Source organism: Labrus mixtus, unplaced genomic scaffold (assembly GCF_963584025.1).
Source record: "Labrus mixtus unplaced genomic scaffold, fLabMix1.1 SCAFFOLD_57, whole genome shotgun sequence".
In the NCBI taxonomy this organism is placed as follows: Eukaryota; Metazoa; Chordata; class Actinopteri; order Labriformes; family Labridae; genus Labrus; species Labrus mixtus.
In genome coordinates this window covers 314,934-336,988 of record NW_026870208.1, presented here as the reverse complement: position 1 = coordinate 336,988, position 22,055 = coordinate 314,934, and the positions used below count along the sequence as shown (strand labels likewise).

The 22,055-nt window shown below is 38.6% G+C and overlaps 1 protein-coding gene across 1 annotated transcript; it reads left to right on the top strand.

Annotated features, from left to right (window-relative positions):
• Positions 1-431: 431 nt before the first annotated feature.
• plin6 (perilipin 6) lies at positions 432-21,503 on the top strand. Its single transcript, XM_061033916.1, has 8 exons — positions 432-547; positions 2,498-2,531; positions 3,598-3,796; positions 4,612-4,694; positions 4,954-5,191; positions 5,542-5,723; positions 18,004-18,270; positions 20,979-21,503. Exons 1-8 carry the CDS (start codon positions 543-545, stop codon positions 21,390-21,392), a joined length of 1,422 nt encoding a protein of 473 aa, XP_060889899.1. The 5' UTR covers positions 432-542; the 3' UTR covers positions 21,393-21,503.
• The last annotated feature ends 552 nt before the right edge of the window (positions 21,504-22,055 follow it).

Below are 22,055 nucleotides of genomic sequence, written 5' to 3'. Positions count from 1 at the left end.
TGTATGTGTTTGGTTATTTGTGTGTGTGTGTGTGTGTGTGTGTGTGTGTGTTGATGTGTGTTGATGTGTGTGTGTGTGTGTGTGTGTGTGTGTGTGTGTGTGTGTGTGTGTGTTGACGTGTGTTGATGTGTGTGTATGTGTGTGTGTGTGTTGACGTGTGTTGATGTGTGTGTATGTGTGTGTATGTGTGTGTGTGTGTGTGTGTGTGTGTGTGTTGACGTGTGTTGATGTGTGTGTATGTGTGTGTATGTGTGTGTGTGTGTGTGTGTGTGTGTGTGTGTGTCTGTAAATGACTTCATTGAGCGTCTGATAATCGATTGGTCGCTCTCTGAAGATCAACAAACAGACGACTGATTCAGTGTCTCTGTTAACAGTTTCAAGAATCAGCAGTGACATCACCAGCGACATCCGACCAATCAGGACGCTGATCCAAACCTCCAAAAGTGTCCAGCTTCTTGTGCGTCAGCTCATAAAGTTAGAGTCTTCATCTTCTCCATCATCTTCACCCAGATCAGCTGCTCCACCAACACTTCAGACTACTGATGGGGTAAGACTCTAAATCTCTGATTCAATCGATCGGGTCGTTTTAGATTAAATATGAATAAAAAACAGATTCTGATGTTATTTAATCTTCAGTTCAGCCTCTAAATGTCTCCGATGTTTGAGTTTGTATGAAACTCGACAACTCATCTGCTCAGGTTTGATCGGTTTCTTTATTTCTAAGGAAAAGGACAGAAAACTATAAAGAGTATAAAAGTTTAGCCTTAAAGTGACAAAGAAAGATTTAAAATGTCAAAAAAAATTAAAAATGTCAAAAAAATCCCTTTTTTTAAAGTTTATTTTTGGGCTTTTTAAGCTTTTATTTTAGAGACAGGACAGTGGATAGAGACAGAAATCAGGGAGAGAGAGATAGAGAGAGAGAGAGAGAGAGAGAGAGGGAGAGAGAGTGGAACGACATAGGTTGGACTTGAACCCGGGCTGCCCACTCTGGAGGACTTCAGCCTCTGTACATTGGGTGTGCGCACCACGAGCCTACCAGCGCCTCATTTATTTTGAGGTGTTTGTGTATTTTTGAGTATGTTGGCGTGAGAGGTTTTCCCAGCAGCCCTTGGGTGTGGCCTCATCGTCTCATCTGATTAAATTGGATTTTGACTCAGTAGTAAAAATCTGTTTCTGTTCAGCTAGAAACTTTCTATTAGAACAGTTTTCTGTTTAAACATTTAGTCTTTCAATGTGATTGAATCATTTTGACATCTCAGTTCTTGAAGTTTGCTGCCTTCACTTCTTCAACTGTCAGGAGATTGTAGTTCTCAGTTTGGTCTTTAATTATTGAAGTACGAACTTTTGGTCAATGTTGAACATTTCTGCCATGGTTTCCTCATCTTCACTCTGCTGCCTCGTTAGACTTTAAAGATCAATCAGTGAGATGTGTAGAGAGTGAGATGATAAAGGTATCTTACTATCTGATCATTAAGGAAACATGTTGAAGTGCTGGCTTCTCTGACAAGCTTCTCTGGGGCTTGCTTTTGAAAAATGGAGAGAGGTTAGAACACAGAAAGGTTTACAGACCCATGCAGAGCTGGATAAACACTGAAGCTTCAGAGTCCACCACATGGTGACCTGAGTGAGCATGGACTCTAGAGAGGAGGGGGGGGGGGGCAGCTCTCTATGATGTTTAGAATTTAGACTGCAGTACGCATTTTAAACACTAGGGGTCAGAGCTACAGACTGCTCTAGTGTATATTTGCATTAATAAGAAAACACTGTAATCTGAGTTACTGATATATTCTGATGGAGTAAAATGTTTTTGAATCCAGAACTTGAGCAGTGCAGAGGCTGACGGGCGTCATTGGGTCCAACATGAGGTTTGGGCCCAATCAGAGGACACAACATAAACTTGAGAAGTCATGAGATTAAAGGAGTTTAAGGTTCATGGTTTAAAATGTTCCTCTGGTTTTTTGGTGGTGACATTAATCATGACTTTTTCATAATCAGTAGTCAAACATGTTCATGTCTGTGTTGATCTATGAGGACATGTTGAAGACAAACCGTCTTGTCTTTGAGAGATGAATTGATTCCTTCAGAACTGTTCATCTGGGATGTTTTGTTTTGACTTCCATGACGTATCTGAGCCTCTGAAAGGACTTTATAATAAGCACACTGTAAAAACACTTTGACACGGCTCATTGAGGTGGTAATAACTGATTATGTGCCGCCCTCTGATCACAGAGATTCATCAGAAACAGACTGAATGAGAGGTTTGTGTTGTGTGTGTGAGCTGCGGTGAGTTTGACAGTCAGATTAAAAGATGGCTTCCTCTCCCCTCCTCGCAGGGGGAGGCTGATTTTCATGCTGGTTGGATGTGAACAGTCGTGATCTTTGTGGAGGTGCAGCAGCTGACTGCCTCATGCTCCACCGAACGCTCACTTCAACAACAGGAATGAAAGAGTCACGTTGAGTCTGACCTCTGATTTCTTTTCTGTTTGTTTCTGTTCAGACTCGGAGAAGGAGACATGACGGATCATCAAGAGGTGAGCTCAAAAAACTACGACAAAAAACTACAACTCCCAACAACATCTCAACACAGATCTACAACCAAAAACATCCAAAACTCAAACTAATATCTGAATAGCAAAAACTACAACGATTAAACAAAACTACAATATTTAACTAAAAACTACAACAACCAAAAACTTCCGAATCAAAAACTACAACAACAATAGTAAATATCCTGTTTATTTTCTCCATATTTGATTAGTATCCATGATGTCATAACCATCACAGGTCGACTGACCACGAGCTACCTGAGTGTGTAAACGATGGTTTATGTTCCTGTAGGAGACACGAGTTCTTATGATGTCACTTCGTTTTAAAGAACGACGCGGTTTATTCACGATATCGGGGAAAAGAACTACACTACCCAAGATCATAGCGTGTCACAGCGACAACTCTGATTAGTGGAGCTCGCTGTTGCCATGGCAACGTTTCACATCCCTGGGCGCCGAATGTGAACGGATAGTTTTGCTAGCAGGCTAGCTAGTTAGTTAGCTAACACTACACATGCTAATAACCTTGTTATGTGAATGTAGTTTAAATCACACAAACTACAACATGTTACAACACGATAACAACGACTAAAGATACATTTAAGAAGAGGGAGCATTCGCTTTTTCTCAGTTTTTTAATGCCATTTCGACTCCGAAAGAAAAACTACAGCCAATAACATGAGACCCAAATGACAAAACACAACTTCTGAATAAAAAAACTACAACAACTTACCAACAAATAACCGTGACAACCAACAAACTACAACCAACAATAACAGAACCAAACTACAACAAAATATTTCTGAATAAGAACTACAACAACACCTGAACAAAACTACAAAACACCAACATCAGTATAAAAAACAGTTCCAACCAAAATCTACAACTTCCAGAAAACTCTGAACAAAAAACTACAACAACCAACAACCATCTGGGCAAAATAGTAAAACTCCAATCAACAACATCCGTTAGCATACTTTAAGAATCCTCTGTAAGCGCCTGTAAAAAAAGTTAACGGCGTGTTTTTAAAGAGGTCCTCTTGGTTTTTCAGAACAGCGCCGTGCTCAGGGTTTCCCGCCTTCCTCTGGTTCGCTCTGCCTTACAGTCGATGACATCAGCATACTCTGAGGTCAAAGGTCGGTACCCTTTTCTGGGTCTGATGGGAGGCGTGGCCGAGGTCAGCGTCCGCCAGGTCTCGAACGTGGCCATGAGACAAGCCACGCCCCTCCTCCAGAGTCTGGAGCCGCAGAGTACGTAGATACTACTGATGATACTTATATCACTGCTATTAGTACTAATGCTGCTAATGCTAATACTGCTAATGCTATTACTGTTACTTCTATGAATGCTAATACTGCTAATGCTATTACTTCTATGAATGCTAATGCTGCTAATGCTAATACTGCTAATGCTATTACTGTTACTTCTATGAATGCTAATACTGCTAATGCTACTACTATGAATGCTGATACTGCTAATGCTAATACTGTTACTTATATTAGTGCTAATGCTGCTAATGCTACTACTGCTTCTACTATGAATGCTAATGATGCTAATACTGCTAATGCTATTACTGTTATTTATATGAATGCTAATGCTGCTAATGCTAATACTGCTAATGCTACTACTGCTACAACTATGAGTGCTAATACTGCTAATGCTAATACTGTTACTACTATTAGTGCTAATGCTGCTAATGCTACTACTGCTTCCACTATGAATGCTAATGATGCTAATACTGCTAATGCTATTACTGTTATTTATATGAATGCTAATGCTGCTAATGCTAATACTGCTAATGCTACTACTGCTACAACTATGAGTGCTAATATTGCTAATGCTAAAACTGATTACTACTGTTATTATAACTGCTAATGCTGCTAATGTAACTACTTACAATGCTAATACCTTTACTGTCAATCCTGCTGCTAAAGTTCTGCTGATTACTCTGATGCTATGCTAATAATGCTAAAGTAACCACTGTGAACACTTCTCCTGTTGATGCCTCTGATGCTGGATGATGATTGGCTGTCTGTCTCATGTTTATGTTTCTGTCTCTCTCCAGTTGAAGTTGCTAACAGTTTTGCTCTGGTCGGCCTTGAGCGTCTGGAGAAAAACTTCCCATTCCTGAACCAATCAACAGACGAGGTTTGTCCTCGATCACGATAACACAAACTAAACAACGCTGATGTAGGCCGAGGTAGACCAGCAGCTCCTGAGTTCTGAGAGGCTAAATTACTGTTTATGTTGATGGAGTTTTTAACGCCTTAAAACCGCCTACCTTCTCTGGTCCAGACTAATCCAGAGCATTCAGGATCTACTAAATCTTATCTCACTGATTGATCCTTTAAATCTGTGTTTGTGCTGTTGAACCTGCTGACCAGGTGTTGTTCCCTCCCCCCCTCAGGTGATGGGTCACCTGAAGGACGCCTTCTTCCTGACGCTGGACGACGTGCAGCTGTGGGTGGTGGACGGTCTTGACGGCGCTCTGGATCAGCTGGAGCGTCTGTCCGACTCTGCGTGGGACGCGGTCCGGGTGCTGCAGGAGACTCAGGTGGGCCGAGCTGCCACGGTGGGACTGGACGACGTTCTGACCCGTCTGGAGGACGCCACAGCCTACTACCTGCCCCTCCCCGCCACGCTGCGTGAGTACAGAGGCATGCTGGGTACAAATTCTGCTTTCTATGCTCTCTTTCTGGTCTTTGTGGTCATGATGTCGTCAGTTGTGTTGTGCACCAGCAGGGGGAGCTGTCGGTCCTCTTCACACCTCTGATCACACATCCTACATCCAAAATGAAATATAGAAGAAGACGTTTATGTTTGTTTCTTTGTGTCTGAGATTACAGTGACGTTTTATAAACAAAGACATGTTCGGGGAGGTGAGGAGGAAACTCTGCAGCTCCTCCCTCACTCTCTGTGAGCACGTTAATGTTAGTCAGGTTTCTGAAAGAGTGAAATCGTGTTTGTCTTTGTGGTGTTTTCTGCGGCCGCTCAGGTCAGGAGTGGGAGATGAGAGTGCAGGAGTACGAGGATGAAGACGAGGATGAAGAGCCCAGCCTGTGGACGAGGGTCCGCAGCCTCCTGCTGAGTCTCAGCCTGCAGCTCTACCACCGCCTGATGAAGGTCAGAGAGCAGCTGCAGGCAGCCGCCAGGACACTGGGGGGCGCTGCAGACACGGTGAGAGGACACACTGCAGCAGACACAAACAGACTAACAAAGACCGAGCTGAGGGCCTATAACACACCTTACTGTTAACACCTGAGACTCCGCCCCTCTCCTCCTCCTCCAAGCAGCTGATTAAGAACAGAAACACAAAAAAAAAAACCTTTTTACCTACTGCAATTTCACTTTATAACGACTCCCCTTTAACTAAGGACAGAAGACATTTCAACTTTTAAACTTTAGCCTGAGTTACATATATCATATATCAAACTGTATTGTGGCCTCATGTGTTTTTGTATGGGTGGGATATGTATGTATATATGTGTTGTGTTTGTATGTATATGTGTTGTGTGTTTGTATGTATATATGTGTTGTGTGTTTGTATGTATATATGTGTTGTGTGTTTGTATGTATATGTGTTGTGTGTTTGTATGTATATATGTGTTGTGTTGTGTGTTTGTATGTATGTATATATGTGTTGTGTTGTGTGTTTGTATGTATGTATATATGTGTTGTGTGTTTGTTTGTATGTATATATGTGTTGTGTGTTTGTATGTATATATGTGTTGTGTTTGTATGTATATATGTGTTGTGTGTTTGTATGTATATATGTGTTGTGTTGTGTTTGTATGTATATATGTGTTGTGTGTTTGTATGTCTATATGTGTTGTGTTGTGTTTGTATGTATATATGTGTTGTGTTTGTATGTATATATGTGTTGTGTTTGTATGTATATATGTGTTGTGTTTGTATGTATATATGTGTTGTGTTTGTATGTATATATGTGTTGTGTGTTTGTATGTATATATGTGTTGTGTTGTGTTTGTATGTATATATGTGTTGTGTGTTTGTATGTATATATGTGTTGTGTTTGTATGTATATATGTGTTGTGTTTGTATGTATATATGTGTTGTGTTTGTATGTATATATGTGTTGTGTGTTTGTATGTATATATGTGTTGTGTTTGTATGTATATATGTGTTGTGTTGTGTGTTTGTATGTATATATGTGTTGTGTTGTGTTGTGTGTTTGTATGTATATATGTGTTGTGTGTTTGTATGTATATATGTGTTGTGTTGTGTGTTTGTATGTATATATGTGTTGTGTGTTTGTATGTATATATGTGTTGTGTGTTTGTATGTATATATGTGTTGTGTTTGTATGTATATATGTGTTGTGTTGTGTGTTTGTATGTATATATGTGTTGTGTTGTGTGTTTGTATGTATATATGTGTTGTGTGTTTGTATGTATATATGTGTTGTGTGTTTGTATGTATATATGTGTTGTGTTGTGTTTGTATGTATATATGTGTTGTGTTTGTATGTATATATGTGTTGTGTGTTTGTATGTATATATGTGTTGTGTTTGTATGTATATATGTGTTGTGTTGTGTGTTTGTATGTATATATGTGTTGTGTTGTGTGTTTGTATGTATATATGTGTTGTGTGTTTGTATGTATATATGTGTTGTGTGTTTGTATGTATATACAGTACAGACCAAAAGTTTGGACACACCTTCTCATTCAATGAGTGTCCTTTCTTTTCATGACTATTGACATTGTAGATTCACACTGAAGGCATCAAAACTATGAATTAACACATGTGGAAATATATACTTAACAAAAAAGTGTAAAACAACTGAAAATACGCCTTATATACTAGTTTCTTCAAAGTAGCCACCTTTTGCTCTGATTACTGCTTTGCACACACTCTGCATTCTCTTGATGAGCTTCAAGAGGTAGTCACCTGAAATGGTTTTCACTTCACAGGTGTGCCCTGTCAGGTTCAATAAGTGGGATTTCTTGCCTTATAAATGGGGTTGGGACCATCAGTTGTGTTGTGCAGAAGTCAGGTGGATACACAGCTGATAGTCCCACTGAATAGACTGTTAGAATTTGTATTATGGCAAGAAAAAAGCAGCTAAGTAAAGAAAAACGAGTGGCCATCATTACTTTAAGAAATGAAGGTCAGTCAGTCCGAAAAATTGGGGAAACTTTGAAAGTGTCCCCAAGTGCAGTCGCAAAAACCATCAAACGCTACAAAGAAACTGGCTCACATGAGGACCGCCCCAGGAAAGGAAGACCAAGAGTCACCTCTGCTGCGGAGGATAAGTTCATCCGAGTCACCAGCCTCAGAAATCGCAGGTTAACAGCAGCTCAGATTAGAGACCAGGTCAATGCCACACAGAGTTCTAGCAGCAGACACATCTCTAGAACAACTGTTAAGAGGAGACTGTGTGAATCAATCAATCAATCAATCAACTTTTATTTGTATAGCGTCAACTCATAACAAGTGTTATCTCGAGACACTTTACAAGAAGCAGGTAAAATACCTTACTCATTGTCTGTTAACATTACAAAAGAGCAGGTAAAAGACCTTACTCATTGTTATGTTACAAAAAGCAGGTAAAGGACCTTACTTATTGCTATGTTACAAAGATCCGGCCTATCCATCATGAGCACTTTAGCAAAGCAGCAAAAGTTACAGTGGTAAGAAAAAACTGCCTTATTAAAAGGCAGAAATCTTCGGCCGGATCCCCGGCTCATGACGAAACAGTCTTCACAGGCCTAGACTGCGCCGGGCTTGGAAAGGGATAGGGGGAGAGATGGGATAAGATGCAGGAAGAGGGATAGAGAGCAAGGGGGTGGGGGGAGGTAGACCGTCCATCAGCAATCCGGTGGGGAGGGGAGGGGGTGTGGGGGGTTGTTCTGGCAGGCCGCCAACCCACGATCCGGTGGGGAGGGGGTAGTGGTGGGGTGGGGGTTGTTCTGGCAAGCCGTCAACCGATGATCTTGAGGAGCCTAGGGGAGCTCAAGAGCTCCCAGGAAAGTAGGTGGTTAGTGACTGAGATTTATAGATAGATACATGCAGTAATATGATGTACTGTATATGCAGAGAGAGAGAGAGAGAGAGAGAGAGAGAGAGAGAGGAGCTCAGGGTGCCAGTTCCCCCGGTAGTCTAAGCCTATAGCAGCATAACTAAGAGCTGGTCTACACCAGCACCAGCCCTAACTATAAGATTTATCAAAAAGGAAAGTTTTAAGTCTAATCTTAAAAATACAGACTGTGTCTGCCTCCCGGACCCCGGCTGGAAGGCGGTTCCAGAGGAGAGGAGCCCGATAACTGAAGGCTTTACCCCCCATAGTACACTTGGAGACTGTAGGTACCACCAGCAGGCCTGCACTCCGGGACCGCAACGCTCTCAAGGGACAGTACGGCACTAGTAGCTCCTTAAGATAAGATGGTGCCTGGCCATTTAGAGCTTTGTAGGTGAGAAGAAGGATCTTGAATTCTATTCTAGACTGTATAGGGAGCCAGTGCAGAGAAGCCAGGACAGGAGTGATGTGGTCCCATTTCCTGGTTCTGGTCAGTACACGAGCTGCAGCATTCTGGACCCGTTGAAGAGTCTTTAGAGATTTGCCAGAGCACCCTGACAAAAGAGAGTTACAATAATCCAGTCTGGAGGTAACAAATGCATGAACTAGTTTTTCTGCATCACTTTGCGACAGGATATTCCTGATCTTGGATATATTACGAAGGTGAAAGTAGGCTGTTCTTGAAACTTGACTGATGTGAGAGCTAAAAGACATATCTTGATCAAAAATAACTCCTAGATTCCTAACAGTGGTGCTAGATGCCAGGCTGATGTCATTAAGGACAGTCACATCACTAGAAAAAGTCTCTCTGAGGTTTTTAGGGCCTAGCACAATAACTTCAGTCTTGTCTGAGTTAAGTAGCAAAAAAATTCTGGTCATCCAGGTCCTAACGTCCTTAAGGCATGTTTCTAGCTGACATAACTGACTGGTACCATCGGGCTTCATTGATACATAAAGCTGAGTATCATCTGCATAACAATGAAACTGTATGGAGTGTTTCCTCATAATATTTCCCAGAGGAAGCATATATAATGTAAAAAGAATTGGTCCAAGCACTGAACCTTGTGGGACTCCATGGCAAACTTTAGTGTGCATAGAGGACTCATCATTAACATGTACAAACTGAGATCGGTCTGATAAGTAGGATTCAAACCAACTTAAAGCAGTCCCTGTAATTCCAAGCAAATGCTCCAGTCTGTACAACAGGATCCGATGGTCAATGGTGTCAAAAGCAGCACTAAGATCTAACAAGACGAGCACAGAGAGAAGGCCCCTGTCTGAGGCTAGAAGTAGATCGTTTGTAACTCTAACTAGTGCAGTCTCAGTGCTATGGTGGACTCTAAATCCTGACTGGAACTCTTCAAATAAACTGTTGTCATGGAGAAAGTCACACAGCTGTTTAGCTACCACCTTCTCCAGGATCTTCGAGATAAAAGGAAGGTTGGATAGAGGTCTGTAGTTAGCCAGAGTTCCTGAGTCCAGAGTAGGCTTTTTAATCAGGCCTTCATGGTAGAATAGCTGCTAGGAAACCACTGCTAAGGACAGGCAACAAGCAGAAGAGACTTGTTTGGGCTAAAGAACACAAGGAATGGACATTAGACCAGTGGAAATCTGTGCTTTGGTCTGATGAGTCCAAATTTGAGATCTTTGGTTCCAACCACCGTGTCTTTGTGCGACGCAGAAAAGGTGAACGGATGGACTCTACATGCCTGGTTCCCACCGTGAAGCATGGAGGAGGAGGTGTGATGGTTTGGGGGTGCTTTGCTGGTGACACTGTTGGGGATTTATTCAAAATTGAAGGCATACTGAACCAGCATGGCTACCACAGCATCTTGCAGCGGCATGCTATTCCATCCGGTTTGCGTTTAGTTGGACCATCATTTATTTTTCAACAGGACAATGACCCCAAACACACCTCCAGGCTGTGTAAGGGCTATTTGACCAAGAAGGAGAGTGATGGGGTGCTGCGCCAGATGACCTGGCCTCCACAGTCACCGGACCTGAACCCAATCGAGATGGTTTGGGGTGAGCTGGACCGCAGAGTGAAGGCGAAAGGGCCAACAAGTGCTAAGCATCTCTGGGAACTCCTTCAAGACTGTTGGAAGACCATTTCAGGTGACTACCTCTTGAAGCTCATCAAGAGAATGCCAAGAGTGTGCAAAGCAGTAATCAAAGCAAAAGGTGGCTACTTTGAAGAACCTAGAATGTAAGACATATTTTCAGTTGTTTCACACTTTTTTGTTAAGTATATAATTCCACATGTGTTAATTCATAGTTTTGATGCCTTCAGTGTGAATCTACAATTTTCATAGTCATGAAAATAAAGAAAACTCTTTGAATGAGAGGGTGTGTCCAAACTTTTGGTCTGTACTGTATGTGTTGTGTTGTGTGTTTGTATGTATATATGTGTTGTGTGTTTGTATGTATATATGTGTTGTGTGTTTGTATGTATATATGTGTTGTGTGTTTGTATGTATATATTTGTTGTGTTGTGTGTTTGTATGTATATATGTGTTGTGTTGTGTTTGTATGTATATATGTGTTGTGTGTTTGTATGTATATATGTGTTGTGTGTTTGTATGTATATATTTGTTGTGTTGTGTGTTTGTATGTATATATGTGTTGTGTGTTTGTATGTATATATGTGTTGTGTGTTTGTATGTATATATGTGTTGTGTTTGTATGTATATATGTGTTGTGTTGTGTGTTTGTATGTATATATGTGTTGTGTGTTTGTATGTATATATGTGTTGTGTTGTGTTTGTATGTATATATGTGTTGTGTGTTTGTATGTATATATGTGTTGTGTTTGTATGTATATATGTGTTGTGTTTGTATGTATATATGTGTTGTGTGTTTGTATGTATATATGTGTTGTGTTTGTATGTATATATGTGTTGTGTGTTTGTATGTATATATGTGTTGTGTTTGTATGTATATATGTGTTGTGTGTTTGTATGTATATATGTGTTGTGTGTTTGTATGTATATATGTGTTGTGTTTGTATGTATATATGTGTTGTGTTGTGTGTTTGTATGTATATATGTGTTGTGTTGTGTGTTTGTATGTATATATGTGTTGTGTGTTTGTATGTATATATGTGTTGTGTGTTTGTATGTATATATGTGTTGTGTTGTGTTGTGTTTGTATGTATATATGTGTTGTGTGTTTGTATGTATATATGTGTTGTGTTTGTATGTATATATGTGTTGTGTGTTTGTATGTATATATGTGTTGTGTGTTTGTATGTATATATGTGTTGTGTTTGTATGTATATATGTGTTGTGTGTTTGTATGTATATATGTGTTGTGTTTGTATGTATATATGTGTTGTGTTTGTATGTATATATGTGTTGTGTGTTTGTATGTATATATGTGTTGTGTTTGTATGTATATATGTGTTGTGTGTTTGTATGTATATATGTGTTGTGTGTTTGTATGTATATATGTGTTGTGTTGTGTGTTTGTATGTATATATGTGTTGTGTGTTTGTATGTATATATGTGTTGTGTGTTTGTATGTATATATGTGTTGTGTGTTTGTATGTATATATGTGTTGTGTTTGTATGTATATATGTGTTGTGTGTTTGTATGTATATATGTGTTGTGTGTTTGTATGTATATATGTGTTGTGTTGTGTGTTTGTATGTATATATGTGTTGTGTGTTTGTATGTATATATGTGTTGTGTTTGTATGTATATATGTGTTGTGTTGTGTGTTTGTATGTATATATGTGTTGTGTTTGTATGTATATATGTGTTGTGTGTTTGTATGTATATATGTGTTGTGTTGTGTGTTTGTATGTATATATGTGTTGTGTGTTTGTATGTATATATGTGTTGTGTTGTGTGTTTGTATGTATATATGTGTTGTGTGTTTGTATGTATATATGTGTTGTGTTGTGTGTTTGTATGTATATATGTGTTGTGTGTTTGTATGTATATATGTGTTGTGTTGTGTGTTTGTATGTATATATGTGTTGTGTTGTGTGTTTGTATGTATATATGTGTTGTGTGTTTGTATGTATATATGTGTTGTGTGTTTGTATGTATATATGTGTTGTGTTGTGTGTTTGTATGTATATATGTGTTGTGTTTGTATGTATATATGTGTTGTGTTTGTATGTATATATGTGTTGTGTGTTTGTATGTATATATGTGTTGTGTTTGTATGTATATATGTGTTGTGTTGTGTGTTTGTATGTATATATGTGTTGTGTGTTTGTATGTATATATGTGTTGTGTGTTTGTATATATATATGTGTTGTGTTGTGTGTTTGTATGTATATATGTGTTGTGTTGTGTTTGTATGTATATATGTGTTGTGTTTGTATGTATATATGTGTTGTGTGTTTGTATGTATATATGTGTTGTGTTTGTATGTATATATGTGTTGTGTTGTGTGTTTGTATGTATATATGTGTTGTGTGTTTGTATGTATATATGTGTTGTGTGTTTGTATGTATATATGTGTTGTGTGTTTGTATGTATATATGTGTTGTGTGTTTGTATGTATATATGTGTTGTGTGTTTGTATATATATATGTGTTGTGTTGTGTGTTTGTATGTATATATGTGTTGTGTTGTGTTTGTATGTATATATGTGTTGTGTTTGTATGTATATATGTGTTGTGTGTTTGTATGTATATATGTGTTGTGTTTGTATGTATATATGTGTTGTGTGTTTGTATGTATATATGTGTTGTGTGTTTGTATGTATATATGTGTTGTGTTTGTATGTATATATGTGTTGTGTTGTGTGTTTGTATGTATATATGTGTTGTGTTGTGTGTTTGTATGTATATATGTGTTGTGTTGTGTGTTTGTATGTATATATGTGTTGTGTTGTGTGTTTGTATGTATATATGTGTTGTGTGTTTGTATGTATATATGTGTTGTGTTGTGTTCGTATGTATATATGTGTTGTGTGTTTGTATGTATATATGTGTTGTGTGTTTGTATGTATATATGTGTTGTGTGTTTGTATGTATATATGTGTTGTGTTGTGTGTTTGTATGTATATATGTGTTGTGTTGTGTGTTTGTATGTATATATGTGTTGTGTGTTTGTATGTATATATGTGTTGTGTGTTTGTATGTATATATGTGTTGTGTTGTGTTTGTATGTATATGTGTTGTGTTTGTATGTATATATGTGTTGTGTTGTGTGTTTGTATGTATATATGTGTTGTGTTGTGTGTTTGTATGTATATATGTGTTGTGTGTTTGTATGTATATATGTGTTGTGTTTGTATGTATATATGTGTTGTGTTGTGTGTTTGTATGTATATATGTGTTGTGTTGTGTGTTTGTATGTATATATGTGTTGTGTTGTGTGTTTGTATGTATATATGTGTTGTGTTGTGTGTTTGTATGTATATATGTGTTGTGTGTTTGTATGTATATATGTGTTGTGTTGTGTTCGTATGTATATATGTGTTGTGTGTTTGTATGTATATATGTGTTGTGTGTTTGTATGTATATATGTGTTGTGTGTTTGTATGTATATATGTGTTGTGTTGTGTGTTTGTATGTATATATGTGTTGTGTTGTGTGTTTGTATGTATATATGTGTTGTGTTTGTATGTATATATGTGTTGTGTGTTTGTATGTATATATGTGTTGTGTTGTGTGTTTGTATGTATATATGTGTTGTGTTTGTATGTATATATGTGTTGTGTTTGTATGTATATATGTGTTGTGTTGTGTGTTTGTATGTATATGTGTTGTGTTGTGTGTTTGTATGTATATATGTGTTGTGTTTGTATGTATATATGTGTTGTGTGTTTGTATGTATATATGTGTTGTGTGTTTGTATGTATATATGTGTTGTGTGTTTGTATGTATATATGTGTTGTGTTGTGTGTGTATGTATATATGTGTTGTGTGTTTGTATGTATATATGTGTTGTGTGTTTGTATGTATATATGTGTTGTGTGTTTGTATGTATATATGTGTTGTGTTGTGTTTGTATGTATATATGTGTTGTGTGTTTGTATGTATATATGTGTTGTGTTTGTATGTATATATGTGTTGTGTTGTGTTTGTATGTATATATGTGTTGTGTTTGTATGTATATATGTGTTGTGTTTGTATGTATATATGTGTTGTGTTTGTATGTATATATGTGTTGTGTGTTTGTATGTATATATGTGTTGTGTTTGTATGTATATATGTGTTGTGTGTTTGTATGTATATATGTGTTGTGTTTGTATGTATATATGTGTTGTGTTTGTATGTATATATGTGTTGTGTTTGTATGTATATATGTGTTGTGTGTTTGTATGTATATATGTGTTGTGTTGTGTTTGTATGTATATATGTGTTGTGTTTGTATGTATATATGTGTTGTGTTTGTATGTATATATGTGTTGTGTTTGTATGTATATATGTGTTGTGTTTGTATGTATATATGTGTTGTGTGTTTGTATGTATATATGTGTTGTGTTTGTATGTATATATGTGTTGTGTGTTTGTATGTATATATGTGTTGTGTTTGTATGTATATATGTGTTGTGTGTTTGTATGTATATATGTGTTGTGTTTGTATGTATATATGTGTTGTGTTTGTATGTATATATGTGTTGTGTTTGTATGTATATATGTGTTGTGTTTGTATGTATATATGTGTTGTGTTTGTATGTATATATGTGTTGTGTTTGTATGTATATATGTGTTGTGTGTTTGTATGTATATATGTGTTGTGTTGTGTTTGTATGTATATATGTGTTGTGTTTGTATGTATATATGTGTTGTGTTTGTATGTATATATGTGTTGTGTTTGTATGTATATATGTGTTGTGTTTGTATGTATATATGTGTTGTGTGTTTGTATGTATATATGTGTTGTGTTTGTATGTATATATGTGTTGTGTGTTTGTATGTATATATGTGTTGTGTGTTTGTATGTATATATGTGTTGTGTTTGTATGTATATATGTGTTGTGTGTTTGTATGTATATATGTGTTGTGTTGTGTTTGTATGTATATATGTGTTGTGTTTGTATGTATATATGTGTTGTGTGTTTGTATGTATATATGTGTTGTGTGTTTGTATGTATATATGTGTTGTGTTGTGTTTGTATGTATATATGTGTTGTGTGTTTGTATGTATATATGTGTTGTGTGTTTGTATGTATATATGTGTTGTGTTGTGTGTTTGTATGTATATATGTGTTGTGTGTTTGTATGTATATATGTGTTGTGTTGTGTGTTTGTATGTATATATGTGTTGTGTGTTTGTATGTATATATGTGTTGTGTTTGTATGTATATATGTGTTGTGTGTTTGTATGTATATATGTGTTGTGTGTTTGTATGTATATATGTGTTGTGTGTTTGTATGTATATATGTGTTGTGTGTTTGTATGTATATGTGTTGTGTGTTTGTATGTATATATGTGTTGTGTGTTTGTATGTATATATTTGTTGTGTGTTTGTATGTATATGTGTTGTGTGTTTGTATGTATGTATATATGTGTTGTGTGTTTGTATGTATATATGTGTTGTGTGTTTGTATGTATATATGTGTTGTGTGTTTGTATGTATATATGTGTTGTGTTGTGTGTTTGTATGTATATATGTGTTGTGTTGTGTGTTTGTATGTATATATGTGTTGTGTGTTTGTATGTATATGTGTTGTGTGTTTGTATGTATATATGTGTTGTGTGTTTGTATGTATATATGTGTTGTGTTTGTATGTATATATGTGTTGTGTGTTTGTATGTATATATGTGTTGTGTGTTTGTATGTATATGTGTTGTGTGTTTGTATGTATATATTTGTTGTGTGTTTGTATGTATATGTGTTGTGTGTTTGTATGTATGTATATATGTGTTGTGTGTTTGTATGTATATATGTGTTGTGTTTGTATGTATATATGTGTTGTGTGTTTGTATGTATATATTTGTTGTGTGTTTGTATGTATGTGTTGTGTTGTGTGTTTGTATGTATATATGTGTTGTGTGTTTGTATGTATATATGTGTTGTGTGTTTGTATGTATATATGTGTTGTGTGTTTGTATGTATATATGTGTTGTGTTTGTATGTATATATGTGTTGTGTTTGTATGTATATATGTGTTGTGTTTGTATGTATATATGTGTTGTGTTGTGTGTTTGTATGTATATATGTGTTGTGTTGTGTGTTTGTATGTATATATGTGTTGTGTGTTTGTATGTATATATGTGTTGTGTTGTGTGTTTGTATGTATATATGTGTTGTGTTGTGTGTTTGTATGTATATATGTGTTGTGTTTGTATGTATATATGTGTTGTGTTGTGTGTTTGTATGTATATATGTGTTGTGTTGTGTGTTTGTATGTATATATGTGTTGTGTGTTTGTATGTATATATGTGTTGTGTGTTTGTATGTATATATGTGTTGTGTTGTGTGTTTGTATGTATATATGTGTTGTGTTGTGTGTTTGTATGTATATATGTGTTGTGTGTTTGTATGTATATATGTGTTGTGTGTTTGTATGTATATATGTGTTGTGTTGTGTGTTTGTATGTATGCTGGCTGCTGGAACACCTAAATTTCCCTGCTGGGATGAATAAAGTATATCTTATCTGATCATGGTCCTAAGTCTCTGACTAGACTCTTCTCCTCTGTCTCCCCCTGGTGGTGGAACATACCACCACACTCCATGTGATCTGCAGAGTCCCTCTGCACCTTTAAGGGAAAGCTAAAGACCCAGCTCTTTATGAACACCTACGACCTTCATGATGACGATGATATTTACAACAGTTATCAAAGCCAGAGATCCTTGAATCCTTCATTTTAAAGCTGTAACAGGACGTTACGGCAACATGTTAATCGTTGCCATGGAAACACCGGATGTTACATCAAAGTCCGCCATTAATGGGTGGGGAGTAGAAGAGAGAATCACTCCCATGAAATCATCTTTTGTAATTGTTTTGATTGAGAGCCCGCTGGTGGTGGAATTGGCTTTCCTTGCCATTAAGATGTTACAAAAGTTCAAAATAAAAGCCTAACTATTTTTATTTTTAAATGTGAAATAATAGAATGTGATTAAAATAATAATACTTTTGACAGCCCAAGCTTGCGTGCAGTGAAATGGTTTTTTTGTCTCTGTAGTTTAGCTGATGTTAGCTTCTCTTCTTCTCTAACACACACGACCTCACCATCAACAGGATGTTTCTGAAAAACTGATTAGATTTTTTTTCAGCACTAAAGTAAATATAAATGTGTTTTATAAATGTTTAAATAAATAATCAAAAGAGGAGAAACCAATCAGAACTGAACGATCGCTTCAGATTAAATAATAAACTTTTTGATCTGGGCTGAATATTGAATTCACAGAGAAAGAGTGCGTGACACTTTTATTTTAAAGACAGACACATCATGCTCCTGCTGTCTGTGAGCTGATCACCTGACTCACCTGTCTGTGTCCTACAGGTGGGTCTGAATCGGGTCCTGGAGCTGGTTGGTGATTTGCTACAGTACCTGCAGGGCCTCCTGGTGGCGCTGGTGTACCGTGCAGAGAGCCTCAGAGAGCTGACCCTGAGCGGGGTCAAAGGTCAGGCTCTGATGCTGGTCGAGCTGCGTCCCGTCCGTCAGATCAGAGAACTGCCGCTGCACATCCAGCAGCTGCTCGGAGACCTGCAGGAACTCTCCAAAATCCTCCTGCAGTTGGTGATCAACGCCACGCCGCTCTACAACCTGGTGAGGTCACACAGGAGACACAGCACACCTGGAACATGACTGAAACACACCTGGAACACACCTGGAACATGACTGAAACACACCTGTTACATGACTGAAACACACCTGTGACTTGACTGAAACACACCTGGAACATGACTGAAACATGACTGAAACACACCTGCAACATGACTGAAACACACCTGTGACTTGACTGAAACACACCTGGAACATGACTGAAACATGACTGAAACACACCTGCAACATGACTGAAACACACCTGGAACATGACTGAAACACACCTGGAACATGACTGAAACACACCTGTTACATGACTGAAACACACCTGGAACATGACTGAAACACACCTGTTACATGACTGAAACACACCTGGAACACACCTGTTACATGACTGAAACACACCTGTTACATGACTGAAACACACCTGTTACATGACTGAAACACACCTGGAACACACCTGTTACATGACTGAAACACACCTGTGACATGACTGAAACACATCTGTTTACATGACTAAAACACACCTGGAACATGACTGAAACACACCTGTGACATGACTGAAACACACCTGGAACACACCTGTTACATGACTGAAACACACCTGGAACATGACTGAAACACACCTGTGACATGACTGAAACACACCTGGAACATGACTGAAACACATCTGTGACATGACTGAAACACACTTGGAACAAACCTGTTACATGACTGAAACACACCTGGAACACACCTGTTAATTGACTGAAACACACCTGGAACATGACTGAAACACACCTGTTACATGACTGAAACACACCTGGAACATGACTGAAACACACCTGTTACATGACTGAAACACACCTGGAACATGACTGAAACACACCTGTTACATGACTGAAACACACCTGGAACATGACTGAAACACACCTGGAACATGACTGAAACACACCTGGAACACACCTGTTACATGACTGAAACACACCTGGAACATGACTGAAACACACCTGGAACATGACTGAAACACACCTGGAACACACCTGTTACATGACTGAAACACACCTGGAACATGACTGGAACACACCTGTTACATGACTGGAACACACCTGTTACATGACTGAAACACACCTGGAACATGACTGAAACACACCTGGAACATGACTGAAACACACCTGGAACATGACTGGAACACACCTGTTACATGACTGAAACACACCTGGAACATGACTGAAACACACCTGGAACACACCTGTTACATGACTGAAACACACCTGGAACATGACTGGAACACACCTGTTACATGACTGAAACACACCTGTTACATGACTGAAACACACCTGGAACATGACTGAAACACACCTGGAACACACCTGTTACATGACTGAAACACACCTGGAACATGACTGGAACACACCTGGAACATGACTGAAACACACCTGGAACATGACTGAAACACACCTGGAACACACCTGTTACATGACTGAAACACACCTGGAACATGACTGAAACACACCTGGAACATGACTGAAACACACCTGGAACATGACTGAAACACACCTGGAACACACCTGTTACATGACTGAAACACACATGGAACATGACTGAAACACACCTGGAACACACCTGGAACATGACTGAAACACACATGGAACATGACTGAAACACACCTGTTACATGACTGAAACACACCTGGAACATGACTGAAACACACCTGGAACATGACTGAAACACACCTGTTACATGACTGAAACACACCTGGAACATGACTGAAACACACCTGGAACATGACTGAAACACACCTGGAACACACCTGTTACATGACTGAAACACACCTGGAACATGACTGAAACACACCTGGAACATGACTGAAACACACCTGGAACACACCTGTTACATGACTGAAACACACCTGGAACATGACTGGAACACACCTGTTACATGACTGAAACACACCTGGAACATGACTGAAACACACCTGGAACATGACTGGAACACACCTGTTACATGACTGAAACACACCTGGAACATGACTGAAACACACCTGGAACACACCTGTTAAGTGACTGAAATCCCCCCCTGCCTTGAATAGAAGTCTACTTTTAAGATGTTTGGTGAAAAGTTACGTAAACTGAAAAAGTTTTGATTGTTTATCCAAACTAATTAGTCGGTTAACTCGTGTTTTTTATGACCAATCAGCTCAACTTTTACTCTAAATGAATTTTCTGCTTTTATGGTTAAAATGTTGGTTAGTTGAAGAAGTCGTGGTCAGAAATATGTTGGTTCAAGTTGGAGAGTATAAAACGGTATCGTCTGCATACAGCCGGATCTTCTCGATGTATTAAAGTCACTGAAACGTCCAATCAGGGTTCATTTCCTAAAACTAAACATGCTTTTGTTTATTTGACGATTCTGTTTCATGTGGACTCTGAGGGTTTGACGTGTTGTGTGTCAAAGCTTTTACTGAATGACTCCACCCACTTTTTTAACCAATGAGAAGGGAGAACAGGAAATCAGCCAATAAAAGAACATTTAAAAATGTTTTAGTTTTGGATTCGATGACTCGCATGGTTTGGACTGTCAGGGTTGTTTTCAGGTGGACTGTTAGTGTCCTGCTGCTTTCTGTCTTAATGCTAAGCTAGGCTAAACCTGTCCTGAAGCTAGAGACATGTCCAGCTAACGGGCCGACTGAATCCTCTGAAATATTCTGACTGATTTTTTCCATCTTTCAGCTGCAGCAGCCGTCGCCTCAGGAGGTCGAGGACTTCCTGAACCAGGAGGAGTTTTCTGCCAACAGTTCGTCTCGTCGCAGCTCCGCTAACAGCCTCTTCCTGAAGGCGATGGATGGCCGCTCTCGCCGTCGCAGGAGTCTCTACTCCCGCGCTGCCAAAACACCCGGAAGCACCCAGAGCCCTGACCCTCCCAACGGCCGCCGCCGCTCCAGTGTGAAGGACGCCCCCGCCCTGGAGATGGAGGGTCAGCCAATTGCTTCCGACAGCGTGGTTGGCCACCGCCGGCCGTCGGCCACCGAGCTGCTCCTCACGCCGCTCAAACAGTTCGTCACTCAGAGCCAGAAGGCCTTCGAGTACCTGAGCCCCAACTCCCCCGACAACGCCGCTGACGACATCGCAACAGACGACTATTAAAACCCACGCTGAGGTTCATCCCCGACCTGATCCACTTCCAGTCCCGCCTCCTGACCAATCCCAGCCTTACGTCCAAGACCAACTGTCTCCGCCTCAGTTTGTGCGTTCACTTTCCAAACCACAAATCTGACGTCTATATTTCACTAAATCTCCCATAATGCTTCACTTCGTTTCATTTCAATGTCAGAGTTTGGTTTCTAATTTTAATGTCTCTTAAGAACAAACGCTGGAAAGATGTTTGTGTGTTTATCGTAAATAAAAACTTAAATATTTACTGAAGTGACTCTTATTCATCTCATAGACTGTTAATGAGGATTGAGGTAGCCATCGTAGAGGTTCTTTAAAACTGTGTTCATTCTAACGTCCAGCAGGGGGCGACACCTCCGATTCTATAGAGGTCTATGATAAAAGCTCTTACTTGTCAGCAAACATTTCCCTAATAAATTTATGATCTCAATCTGTGGTTTAAATTATTCTTCAACACAGTGTGATGTTCATTTAGTAAATCATGGTCCCATTAAGACTAGAGACCAGGAGGAGTTAGGGGCGGGGCTACCTGTGATTGACCATCTGCTGCCTTGACAACTTGAAAAAAAGTCTTGTTAAGGGTTTGGTTGTATTTAAAGATGCTCTGAGGAGATGACTGTTAATGGTTTCAGTATT

Coding starts and splice junctions, on each gene's coding strand:
- plin6 (XM_061033916.1), top strand. Junction 4,695..4,953: donor TGAACCAATCAACAGACGAG/GTTTGTCCTCGA, acceptor TCCCCCCCTCAG/GTGATGGGTCACCTGAAGGA. Junction 18,271..20,978: donor CCACGCCGCTCTACAACCTG/GTGAGGTCACAC, acceptor TCCATCTTTCAG/CTGCAGCAGCCGTCGCCTCA.